This window comes from Paralichthys olivaceus, chromosome 2 (genome assembly GCF_024713975.1).
Source record: "Paralichthys olivaceus isolate ysfri-2021 chromosome 2, ASM2471397v2, whole genome shotgun sequence".
NCBI lineage: Eukaryota > Metazoa > Chordata > Actinopteri > Pleuronectiformes > Paralichthyidae > Paralichthys > Paralichthys olivaceus.
The window spans coordinates 3,607,580-3,618,777 of record NC_091094.1 but is presented as its reverse complement, the minus strand read 5'-3'; the positions used below and the strand labels follow the sequence as shown (position 1 = coordinate 3,618,777).

Sequence of the window (11,198 nt, the reverse complement as noted above, 5' to 3'; positions counted from 1 at the left end):
TTTTGTCATTTTTCTACATAGTTTTCTTTCAGGTTCATCAGGACTCAGTAATTCCTCTAAATCTGCGGTTCCCAAACGAGGGCTCGAGTTATTCTGCAACTCGCACAAAAACGACCATTTGCAGATTTCTTGTGTGTCCATCGGTCTGAGTCGCCAGGGGCCCGTTCTCTCAAACTGATCATAGACAGACAGCAGGGGTCCAACAGTCTCTCAGGCTGAGAGGAATTCAAATCCCTGAGATTCAGAGTGCAGTTCTTTGTAACAGTGTAAATTAACAGGAAGCCAAAAAGCTTCAAGTCCTCGTGAACGCTATATCTTCTCCTTGAAAGCAATAAATGGATTTAAAATGAATCCAGAGAAGAATTCAGTCACAGACACTTGTGGGATTTATTTATTAAGGACTTAGATTGTTTTTGTTTTCTCCATCTCCCATCTGCTAACATGGAGGAGGTGGGTTTTCATTAAGGTGTTCATTTATTTGTGTATTTATTAATCTCTTTACACATTTATAAGTGTTCATTAACCGATTAATCAATTTGTGTGTTAATTAATGTCCTTTTATTCATTTGTGTATCTATGATGTGTTTACTTGTGTATTTAATAACGTGGTCAGTGGTAGTATGTTCATGTATTTACTTGTGTATCTATATTTTTTTATATATGTGTGTTTCTATTCATGTTTTTTACTTATTTGTACATTTATAAATGTGTATATTTGTGTTTTTATTCATGTGTTTATCTGTCACCAGCTGTGGATTGGGCTGGTTTTGCGCATGGTCAGTTTTAACACCCTCCTCTTTTCTCTCTCTCTGTCTCTCTCTCTCTCTCTGTCTCTGTCTCTCTCTCCATCCTCTCCTCCTCCTCCAGCATCATCCTCCTCTCCGGATGCGACGGTGTCCACGGTCGCCTGCCTCCCGCCTGCCTCGCGCCTGCTCCCGGCTCCAGCACCAGGTAACGCCCCGCTGTCCCCTCGGTCACTTTTTTACGCATCGACCCTCCGCGTCCTGTCGGTGAAAACCCCGCAGATGATCCGTGTTTATCCCGGGTGGAGGCTGCCTGCCTGTCTGCCTGGATACCGACTCCATCCCCGGTGTTAACCTCCACCCTCCCACCCCTCCCTCCATCCCTCCATCCACCCCTCCCCGTGAAATCTGTGTTGCATTATTTTACTTCTGCACTCGATCATCCGGAGATACCGACTCTCCCTCCGCTCTCAGTCCGCGTTATCAGCCGTCAGGTCGGGATAAGAGGGACGTGTGAGTCGGCGTTGTGCTTATCTTCTTCTTCTCCGGCTAATCCTGATATTATCTCACACACACACACACACACACACACACTCACACACACGGGGTGGTGCTCCAGGTTTTGGCACTTTGGTGCATCACAAGGTCATGGTGGTGGTGATGGTGGTGGAGACGCCCGGCGCGGGGTGTCACATCACCGGGCTGAAGTGACACCTTTGCTCCCTGGATGTGTTGATGGACGGAATCTGTCAGTGGACGACTTCACTCCGGAGCTTCTCCGGCAGCAGAGAGCCTGAAACCTGGAGCTGTTCAAGAAGAGACACGTCTCCCCAGACTGAATGAAAGGACTGGGGGGGGGTATTAAAGTGTTATTATTATTATATAGTTTTATTATGTAGATTATAACCATCAGCTGTATTTTAACAGTTGAACAGTTTCTCATTATTGGTGGAAACCAAAGAATTTGATGTGTAAAATGTGCAGGAGTGAGGTTCACACCCAGGAGGTGTTAACCCTGCAGACTCAGGGTGGAGTTTATCCTCTGAAGGTGTTATATTAAAATATGACTACCAATAAAAAGGCATGGACAGTGTGTGTGTGTGTGTGTGTTGGGGTGGTGTACAGGGCCAGATTAACCACCCAGGGGGCCCCAGCACAGCCATGTGCCATGCACTGAACTCCGCAGATCCTCCGTGTTTTCTCTGGAGGAGGTGCATGTGTGAACGCAATAGTCCGAGTGAGAGGCTCCGGATTATCTGCAGACGTTCTCCGCCTGGCCCCCGAATATAAAATGTGCAGAAAGCCGTCTAAAGTGTTGTTATACGCGTAGAAGACAACGATTTTGCTTCTGTTCACACTCTGCGATCTTTACATCCGTATTTGTTCACGTCTTCTTACAGATTATGGAGCAGTACCACCAGAAATCAAAGGCGGGCAGTGTCGCCAATAGTTCAAGGGAGACACGAGGGAGAAGTTTTTAACTGAGGAGAGAAAAGTTCAGGTGTCTATGTTTATGACACAAAATAAGACTTTTAATAACTTCACGAGGGAATCATAAACTTGAATATTGTCATAATTAAAAAAAGGACTCACTGCTGCTGGTACACTATAAAGTTGAGGATGTTCTAACCCTGAGGGGATGTTTCACATTTCAAATCTCTGCATTGGCCTCAACAGAAAGAAGCCGCAGAGGCAACTGTGATGAGAGGAGAAGAAAAATGGAAATAAGTGACGACCAAGGTGAGAGTCTGTGTTTAGTCAGAGCACGTTTAAAGGTTAAAGCTTCAGAATCCCTTTTTTAATACCAGTATTTCAATGTGTTCCTCTCCTGTGTTATTTATCCTGTGTGGTTATTATTTCCAGTGATGTCACAGAGAGTTTGGTGAAGACATGAGCTCATCGAACACATTTCGATGGAGTCCTCTTTCAACGGCGTAGAGCTCCGGGAGCTGCGGGGCGGAGAAGGCCGGCGAGGCGTGTCTCCGACACGGGTCTCGGCACCCTGGACAGCAGGAACAGTGGGCGGCGCAAACCGAGGATTCGAGAACGTCTCCTTCCAGCAGGACGAGGAGCAAAACCACCACCGCCACCACCAGCAGCAGCAGGAGCAGCAGGAGGAGGAGGAGGAGGAGGAAGAGGTGAGCTGCCCGCCTTCGACGTCAGGCAACATCAAGGTTAGTTTGGTGTCTTTCTTACAGACGGTGAATATAGATGCACGACCTGACTGCTCCTCAAAAGGGAAGCCAAAGTCTATCGCCCCCTGGTGGCTGGCTACAGTACATGTCATAAGCCCTGCCTCCTCCATGTTAACAAATGGGACATGGACCAAACTGGAAAGTCAATGCATTTTTTCTCAGAGATGGTTTCTGTCATTTTAGGAAATTCTTATCACAATGATTAAAGTTCAAGTGTTGATGTTTCTGGTCAAAATGGTTTTAATTAGTTATTCGATGATTAATAGCGCGAAGCTTCCTTGATTGACATCTCACACTGAGTCATGACTTGTCACCGGGATCTCGTTACCACGGCACCAAGTTTCAGGGTCATTATTTTTTTTGTTTGAAATTTTTAAAAAACTGTTTGCCTTCACCTTTTACTCGCTGATAAAATGTTGCGGTTAAATAAAAATGAAGTACAACTTCCTTCCCTCCGCTCAGCATCAGCATCAGGAGCTCTGCCCTCAGTCGTACGATGAGGAGGAAGGAGGTGGAGCGCAGGAGGACGGAGGACAGGACTTCACCGAGCTGAATCCGGCCGACGACCACTCTGCGGATTACGGCTTCGTCTTCGCCCTGGTGTTCCTGGTGAGCGGGATCGTCCTGGTGGTCATCGCCTACACCATCCCCAGAGAGGCCAAAGTGGACCCGGACTCGGTGTCGGCCCGGCAGATGGAGAAGCTGGAGATGTACTACGCCCAGCTGGGCTCCCACCTGGACAAGTGCATCATCGCGGGCCTGGGCCTGCTGACCCTGGGCGGGATGTTCCTGTCCGTGCTGCTCATGGTGTCCATATGCCGCGGCGAGATGTACCGTCGTAGGGTGGCGTTCATCCGACCCAAGAGGACTTACGGCTCCATCAACCTGAGGATGAAGCAGCTGGCGACAGGAGAGGCTGTAGAGGGCGGGGACGGAGGGGAGGAGTTTTTGGTGGAACACGCAGAGACGCGGAATAACATTCAACTGGGGCCGAGCCGGGACTCCAAATCTGAACCGAGCAGAAACCCTCCGAGTGCTTCTTCTTCTTCTTCTTCTCCTTCAGCTGCTGCACACGGGGTCAACTAGCTGTGCGTTACGGTGCTGCCTTCCTCTGAGTGAGCACTCGGCTGCAACATGGGGATGCAAAATGGTGCAGATCCCCCATTTGTGCTAAGAGAAGCTCGTCTCCAGCACAAGACTTTGGGCTGCAGCAGCCCGGCTTCAACCCAGCATTGTGGGGTGAAGGTAAACCCAGTTAATGGCTTATTTATTCTCACCGATCGTTTAAGGGATGTATGACTTAACGAAGGAGGCTGGACCCCACAGAGGATGAGAGGTAAGCCTGGTTGTATATCAGAGATTAGAGCTCCTTCAGAAATCCTTGTAAGTAAATCAGAGACTGAGATTTAAAGGAAAAAGCATTTTGTGTCTGACTGAACCTGGAGGTCGGTCTGCACAGAAAGTTAGATCGACACTTCACTGAGAGTCTGGAGTTCGATACGAGAACCAACACTTAAATATGTTTTCAATCCTAATCACAAGATTAACACAGATGTTGAATATGGGATTTATTATGATGCTGCTGTGAAAATCACTGGAAATCAACATCGGTCACTGGACTGGTTTCTTTATTTAATAAATGTGAAGGTGCTCTCCTGAAGCAGCGTTTAAAAAAACGTATATTTCACTCCGCTGTGACATTTTCACTCATCACCAGCATCAGTGATAAATGAACAATAATCATTTTAAAAAGACTTTTATTCAGTTTAAACCTGCGTTAAGCAACGTTTTTGATCCAATTAGAGACTCAGTGAATTGGAAAAGAACGACTGAAGCTCAGTGCAGATGTTTTTGTTCTCGTCTCACAGCTGTGATCAACCTGCTGGTTTCACATCAATTCACTTTTCTGTCTTGTTATATTATTAGTTATCTTTTTTCATAATAGTTTGACTTTAGTTTCAAAATATAAGGATCTCACAACTTTTGTCTCAAACTACTTCGTCTCAAGTTGTTTCCGAACATTGCTCCTCTTACTTACAACCCAGACACCTGAAGATGAACAAATCGATAAATAAGTGAAAATCTAGGAAATTCTTGTGTGACTGTTTTAATCCAAAAAGTCTGAACCACAGTGAGAAATATTCCTCTAACTGACAAACACTGGTAACTCTGCTAAATCTCTAAATTTATTACAACACGCTGAACAAGTCTTAAAAGTTTACAGATGTAACAAGACAGTTTACACAGTGAGTTAACATTTTTTGGGGATTTTTTTCTTTCGGGTCAAAAATTGCTTAATGCAGCTTTAACCTCCTGTGTTTTATTTCCCTCTGAAAAAGCCTGAGGAGCAGCAGCAGTTCAATTCACCAACATTACAAACATGTTTTTTAAAATATGGATGCAGAGACACGTAGGAGGAGATGATGAGCGAGGTGTTCGACTGAGAGGCGCAGAAGTGAAATGAGTCCCTGTGGAGAGGGTGACATACATTACCCAGAAAGCACCAGGAGAGCTCTTCTCTTCATCATCCTCTCGTGTCCTCTTTCCTCCTCATCTTTATTTTGTTTGTTTTTTTCCACCGATAACAGATTTTGCCACAAAGGTGATTTTCAGACCGACAGAAGAGACAGGGATGAAATCAGGGAAGTGAAGGTGTGAACGTCAGCTCCTCACTTATTTCGCTCTTTCACTGCTGGTGGCTTTGATCTCGGCTCGTTTCTCCTGAAAACTGTTGAAAAACCTCGTGTTTGCTCCCGAGCTGCTTTTGCCAGCGTCACGTTCCGCAGTGTCGGAGACCCGAGTGTTTTTGTTCCACGCTGTACGTAAATATTCACTCACAGCAGAAACTTGAGAAATAACAAGAATTGGTCTCATTCATCTGACGTTTGAAGGTTGAATTGAAAGTTGAAATGAATTTGAAAACATAACTGAGGTCCGGACAATAGACAGAGAAATAGCAGTGGCTTGTTTTAGGTGTCGTCTGTGTTTCTATCTGACTGATGCTCAGCCCTTAACATGGAGAAGAAGCTGGTTTTGACTGAACTGAACCTTTAATGACGCAGCGCCTACTCATTTGTATTATATGTAAACAGAGGTTATTTATGTCATGTAAGGATACAAGAAGCCTTAATGAGTGAACACACACTGTAAAGTCTATATACACAAATATTATTATGCTGATGTATTAAAGTCTGTATAGTGAGCCAATTAGCCAAGGGTTATGTAGCCACACCCACACACACACACACACAGTATCATGCTAATTCTGAGCTCTTTATAAAAGTATGTACCAGATTTTACTTCACAGTACAAATATGCTGTAAATACACATGTAGACGTGTCGGATGTAGAGGACCAGCAAAAGCTAAAACGCTCAGAAACCAAAATACGCAACGCAGGTATGCAAAATTAGAAAAACCTCATCCCGGCCTGAACATTTTATTATTTCTTTATTTAAGTTGAGATTCATTTAATAACAAACAACCATAGTAACGCAATAGAATTTAATGGTTAGAAGATATTAGAGCTGCAACTTTTAATTATTTCAAATTGCCAATTAATCAATTACTGCTACTCATTAAAAAAATAGTAAAGTAAAAAAAGCCCAGGTTGACTTATTTAAATAACGTGTTCTGTTCAACCAATTGTCCAAAAACCAAAGATATTATATCGTTTCCATCAAGTCAAAATCGAATCTGTTGAAGATTCTAGATCTTTAAATCAATTAACTGATTATCAGTGTTGTACTTTACTATTTGATCCGTTTATCACATTCAACCATCGATCAAAGCCTGAAGGAAACAGAGAATACAAAAAATAAATACAACTTTTTTTTGTCGATCACCTAAATGTTGCAGCTCTAGTAGATAAAATACAAACTGTAAATCAAATGTGGCTTCACCAGAATATTCTGCAGGAAGTTAAGTGATAATTGAACTTCACCTGGTGATAATGTATAAAAATAAGTGACAGCAGTATTATTTGTTGGAGATGTTAAAAAATATCACGAGGACAATATGTTCCATCGTCTCTGGTGCAGCTCGTTAACCTCGTGGTGTCACTGGACGGTCACGGGTTTGATCCCTGCCACGGTCTGTCTCTGCTGATGTGCCCTTGAGTAAAAAAAAAAAAGAAATGTTACGTTTCATCCATCGGAGCCGGCGTCTTCTGCTGTTCATACACATCTAATATCAGAAAATCAGAATCCATTCACCTCTCAGTAAATTAGAGTGAAGTCAAAGTGGTGTCACTTGTATTTGAAGAGCCAACACTTGGATTGGTTTGAACACAACTCAAATACTAATATTCACTTAAGGTGACTCTTGGATTTGTTGTCATTGTTTCCATAAAGTTTTTTTTCTGGTGATTTTTCGTCACCAGCTGTTATAGAGTGTAGATGGGGACTCTGGTTTTTAGCTGCTGACACAAACTATAAAAGAAATAGAATTAAAAGAACCAACAGCACAAAGCTGTCATCCTCTCAGGCAGATACATTTTAATAAATAATAATGATCCTGAACTTCTTTGCAAAATCTCACGTAATTCAAAATTGAATTTGCTTTTGTTGGTTTTGCTCACCAGGTCGAGTTGTTGTTTCCGAGGCGGTTCCATTAGTTTATTGGAGCCGGTGTTTGGTGCAGGATTATGTGGCTGACGGATGTTTCCAGCGTCATGTGGTTCACTCGCTCACTCGCTCCACCTCAGCTCAGATTACTTCACTCCACACAGATCTGGACTCAGTGTTTTCAAACCGACCCAAACAAGATTCCCACTGTCAGTCTGAAAAAAACAGAGCCTTGCTTTCAGGCATGGCTGTTTAGGTTGAGCACAAAGATCCATTCACAGAAACATCTGTGTTCAGATTCAACTTTGTGTTTCTACGTAAGTGTCTTGTTTTATAGACGATTCTTTTGTGATGTGACGTAAAAAAAATTCCACTGCAGCAGATCAACACAAACTCAAATGGTTCCTGTGATTTCAGCCTGAGTGAGAAACAGGATGAGGAGTCAGAGGAGGTTTCTGTGTGAGGGTGAAGTCGATGCAGCGGAGTCGCTGGACGACGTGAGCTGATTCTTGAAGAGATGCATGTTTAACTTGCGGGGGAAGACGAGTTGTGGCTACGCATGAAGCTGAAGACTTTGAGCGACTCATTCAGGTTCACACACACTCGCCTCCGGGCAGGAGGACAGGAAACAGACAGACACGACTCGGCTTAAGGTTTTAACGAGCGTGAAAAAGCTGAGTGGAGACGGGAAGAGGGAGTTTTTCTGCTTCAGGCCGCAGGTCCTCGTTAGTGAGGGAAACAACACAGCAGCAGGAACACAACACGATGGATGACTTCACACAGACGCTCAGAGCTGAAAAGCTTTTTAGAGTTTCACCTCATGGATCAACAGATTCAGGTCGAGAGGAAACAAAGGTTTTAGATTGGAGGAAAACTCCATCGACTGAAGTCTGACTCCACATTATTTAACCTTCACCTCACATCATTTAAGATGTGAATCATCAGCAGCCGGGAGAGAGACGTCGTCAGAGGTGTCGGTTGAAAAGAATTATAACAAACAGTTTGGCTGCTGCCTTCTTTTATCCCCCTCGAGTTTGTAGAGGTTTTCTTTTTTTCACTCTGCAACAAACTGTCAATGGTAGAGTTGCACTGTGGGTAGTACAGACGGCAGGTTCAAGGAAGGAAGTAGAAGACAATAAAAGCTGTGGTTGGTGCTTTTTGTTGTTGGTGTGTGCAGGTCTTTGTCGTCTGTTACTGATCCCATCATGCCGTGCTCTTGCATCTGCTTTCCTTCATCATACTGAAGGTCGGCAGCTCAGTTTGTGGACGTGCAACTGGAATCAGTGAAGACCGACAGAGACAAAGGAGAGCACAGTGTAAAGTTTCTCACATAAGGTCAACAAGCAGAGGATCCGATCAGAAGAGGAGCGAGTGGGGAAAAGAGCAAATTCGTGTTCCGCTTCTTTCTGTGACGTGTTTGAATGTCAAGAACAAACTCGAGCACCTTGGCCAAAGACGGAGAAAATCAATCTTTATTCTGTCGGCCGCGGGATGACTCCGTTACCATAGAAATGAGTCTATTTATATCAAGGATTGTTGGTGGATCGGTTCTCGGGTGACATGGAAAGTCCTTGTGATGAGGACGCGGCGGCAGAGCAGGGTCATCGTGTGTTTTTATTACAACTCGTCCAAAGATGGACGTTCATGTACCAGGCCAACGCAGAAATATAAATATTAATGATGATTCTTAAAACCTCTGCATTTAGATTTATTCTGTCTCATCTCAGCTGCATCTCTGTTCGACAGAGTGTGACTGTTGAAGACAATACAATTCCTAGATTTTGAATGATGTATTTGAAATTATGACTTTTTCTCATAATATTACAACTTTCATCTTGTAAAAATTATGACTTATTTTGTAGTAGGACTTAATCCAGTTTATCTATCTGTTGACATATCTTATCCATCAGAATTTCCGTGGATGAAAAGATTTACCTTAAAATTATATGTCTGTAAAATATAGAAAAAAGCTTCAAAATTTAAAACTCACCAATTTAAGAAGAAAGAATCGAGAAGCTCTCCTCCCTCCCTCCACACTGAAGGTCAAAGGTCGGCCACAGCAGCAGTGTTCCTGCAGCTGTTTGGGATTCAGTACTTTACTCAAGGACACTCCAGCAGAGAGCAGGGCGCCGACCCTGAGCTTCAAGTCATTAATCACGTCGCATCCTGCTGCTTCAGAGAAAAACTCCAGTAAAGGTCGAACAGGGGAGTGAAAATAAAAAAAAAATCCTGTAACATTGATTAAACCACATCAGACAGAAAATATAAATAAATAACCGTTTAACTTTATAAACCTAACAGAGTGATGGTCTTCTGTCTTCACAGGCTGGAGCTGGATGCTTCCCTTTATGTACAGATGCAATACGCAGAAATCAAACACGCAGCCGTAGCATTTTACTCCGAGACGCCATGAATGTACAGATTAAAGCCGTCGCTGCAGCAGCGTCACGCTACATCACGGTATCTGGTTATATAACGATATTTGGTGTGAACAGTCACAGTCAGTGGAAAAACTATTGTTTAAACATTCCTGTTGTGTTTTTAATGATGAACATTTAGAGATATTTAGAGATGAAGCGATATTTCACAGTGGAGGACAGTCGAAACCTCAGAACATTCACATTTCTATCATGCAAAACAGAGAAATCATTCAAGAATCTGTAGCTGGACCTTGATAAAGTCTACATCATTTGAAAGCCCTGAGTCTTGTGATTACATCTGTGCAGAGAGTTTTAGGATCATATCACTGGAGCAGCTTGGTTGAGTCAGTTTTTAGTCGTAAAATGAAAAGACAAAGACTTTGAGCCTCTTTCAGCTGCCGAATCTGAATGAATTTAAAGTGTAAAGAAAATCTAAAAGTTTCTGTCCAGGTGAAATATCGCTTTAGAAAACCAGAGTGAACTGATTCATATTAAAGTTTATGAAATATATAAAAAGAATGTTTAAAGACATATTCATATTATTATTCTGTGGCCTGAGAAAGATGTTGTTTGACTGTTTGTGGATCGAAGATGTGAAACTTTTACAACAAGTGAACGTGACGTTTAGCACAGAACAAAAGGCTCAATGAACATTAAAGGGATATTTCACTTTTATATTCAAGCAGTTTTCTACTGTTTCTCCTCCTGACACAAGAAAAGAATCTCGGTGAAGTGCACAGAGCCCTGGTTTGACAAACGTCGTGAAGAGCACAGTTACTGTTCAGTGTGTCGTTTCAGTATCATCATCATCGTCTGACCTGTGTCTCTTTGTGACAATTATTCTTTTCCATTTTATAATAATAATCAACTACGCCCAGATATTCCTCTTAAAATCAAACAAGGATGAATGTAGGAGTTTTGAATGTTGGATTAAATAAATATTCTCGCTATAGAAGGTGATCAAACATATATAAAATATATCAATATATCAGTGTGGAGAAACAGGCCCATGTTTTATCATCGGTCGACTCTCTTGGTTAAAGCGGACGTTGCTTCGTGCTTCAGGAGGTCGAGAACCTGCATGTTTTTCATGTGTGACGCTGTAAAGATGCGACTGTAACGAACATGCTGATTTATAATTATGATTTTGTTAACGTGAACAATAAAAACAAATCTGTTTTGCTGTTGTTTGTAATCTGTCGTTCTCTCTGGTCATTTCTCTCATCTTTATTTAAGATTTAAAAGAGGACAAGGAGTAAAAACGGAAATTGTTCCA

The 11,198-nt window shown here is 42.7% G+C and overlaps 1 protein-coding gene and 1 long non-coding RNA gene across 3 annotated transcripts; one reads left to right on the top strand and one right to left on the bottom strand.

The window, feature by feature from the left end:
- The first annotated feature begins 819 nt into the window (after positions 1-819).
- Positions 820-4,159, top strand: tmem74b (transmembrane protein 74B). 2 transcript variants are annotated; one of them, XM_069531732.1, is made up of 4 exons: positions 820-951; positions 2,421-2,483; positions 2,607-2,881; positions 3,401-4,159. In XM_069531732.1, the coding sequence occupies exons 3-4, from the start codon at positions 2,657-2,659 to the stop codon at positions 4,022-4,024; spliced, it is 849 nt and encodes a 282-aa protein (XP_069387833.1). In that variant the 5' UTR covers positions 820-951; positions 2,421-2,483; positions 2,607-2,656; the 3' UTR covers positions 4,025-4,159. The 2 variants fall into 2 exon arrangements, with proteins under 2 accessions (XP_069387833.1, XP_069387828.1); XM_069531727.1 differs by having other exon boundaries at positions 2,607-2,917.
- A 2,201-nt stretch (positions 4,160-6,360) lies between these two features.
- Positions 6,361-9,444, bottom strand: LOC138411425 (uncharacterized). Its single transcript, XR_011244069.1, has 2 exons — positions 7,517-9,444; positions 6,361-7,050 (listed from the first exon to the last, which is right to left on the bottom strand). It is a non-coding gene; the product is annotated as an uncharacterized lncRNA (long non-coding RNA).
- Between the last annotated feature and the right edge of the window lie 1,754 nt (positions 9,445-11,198).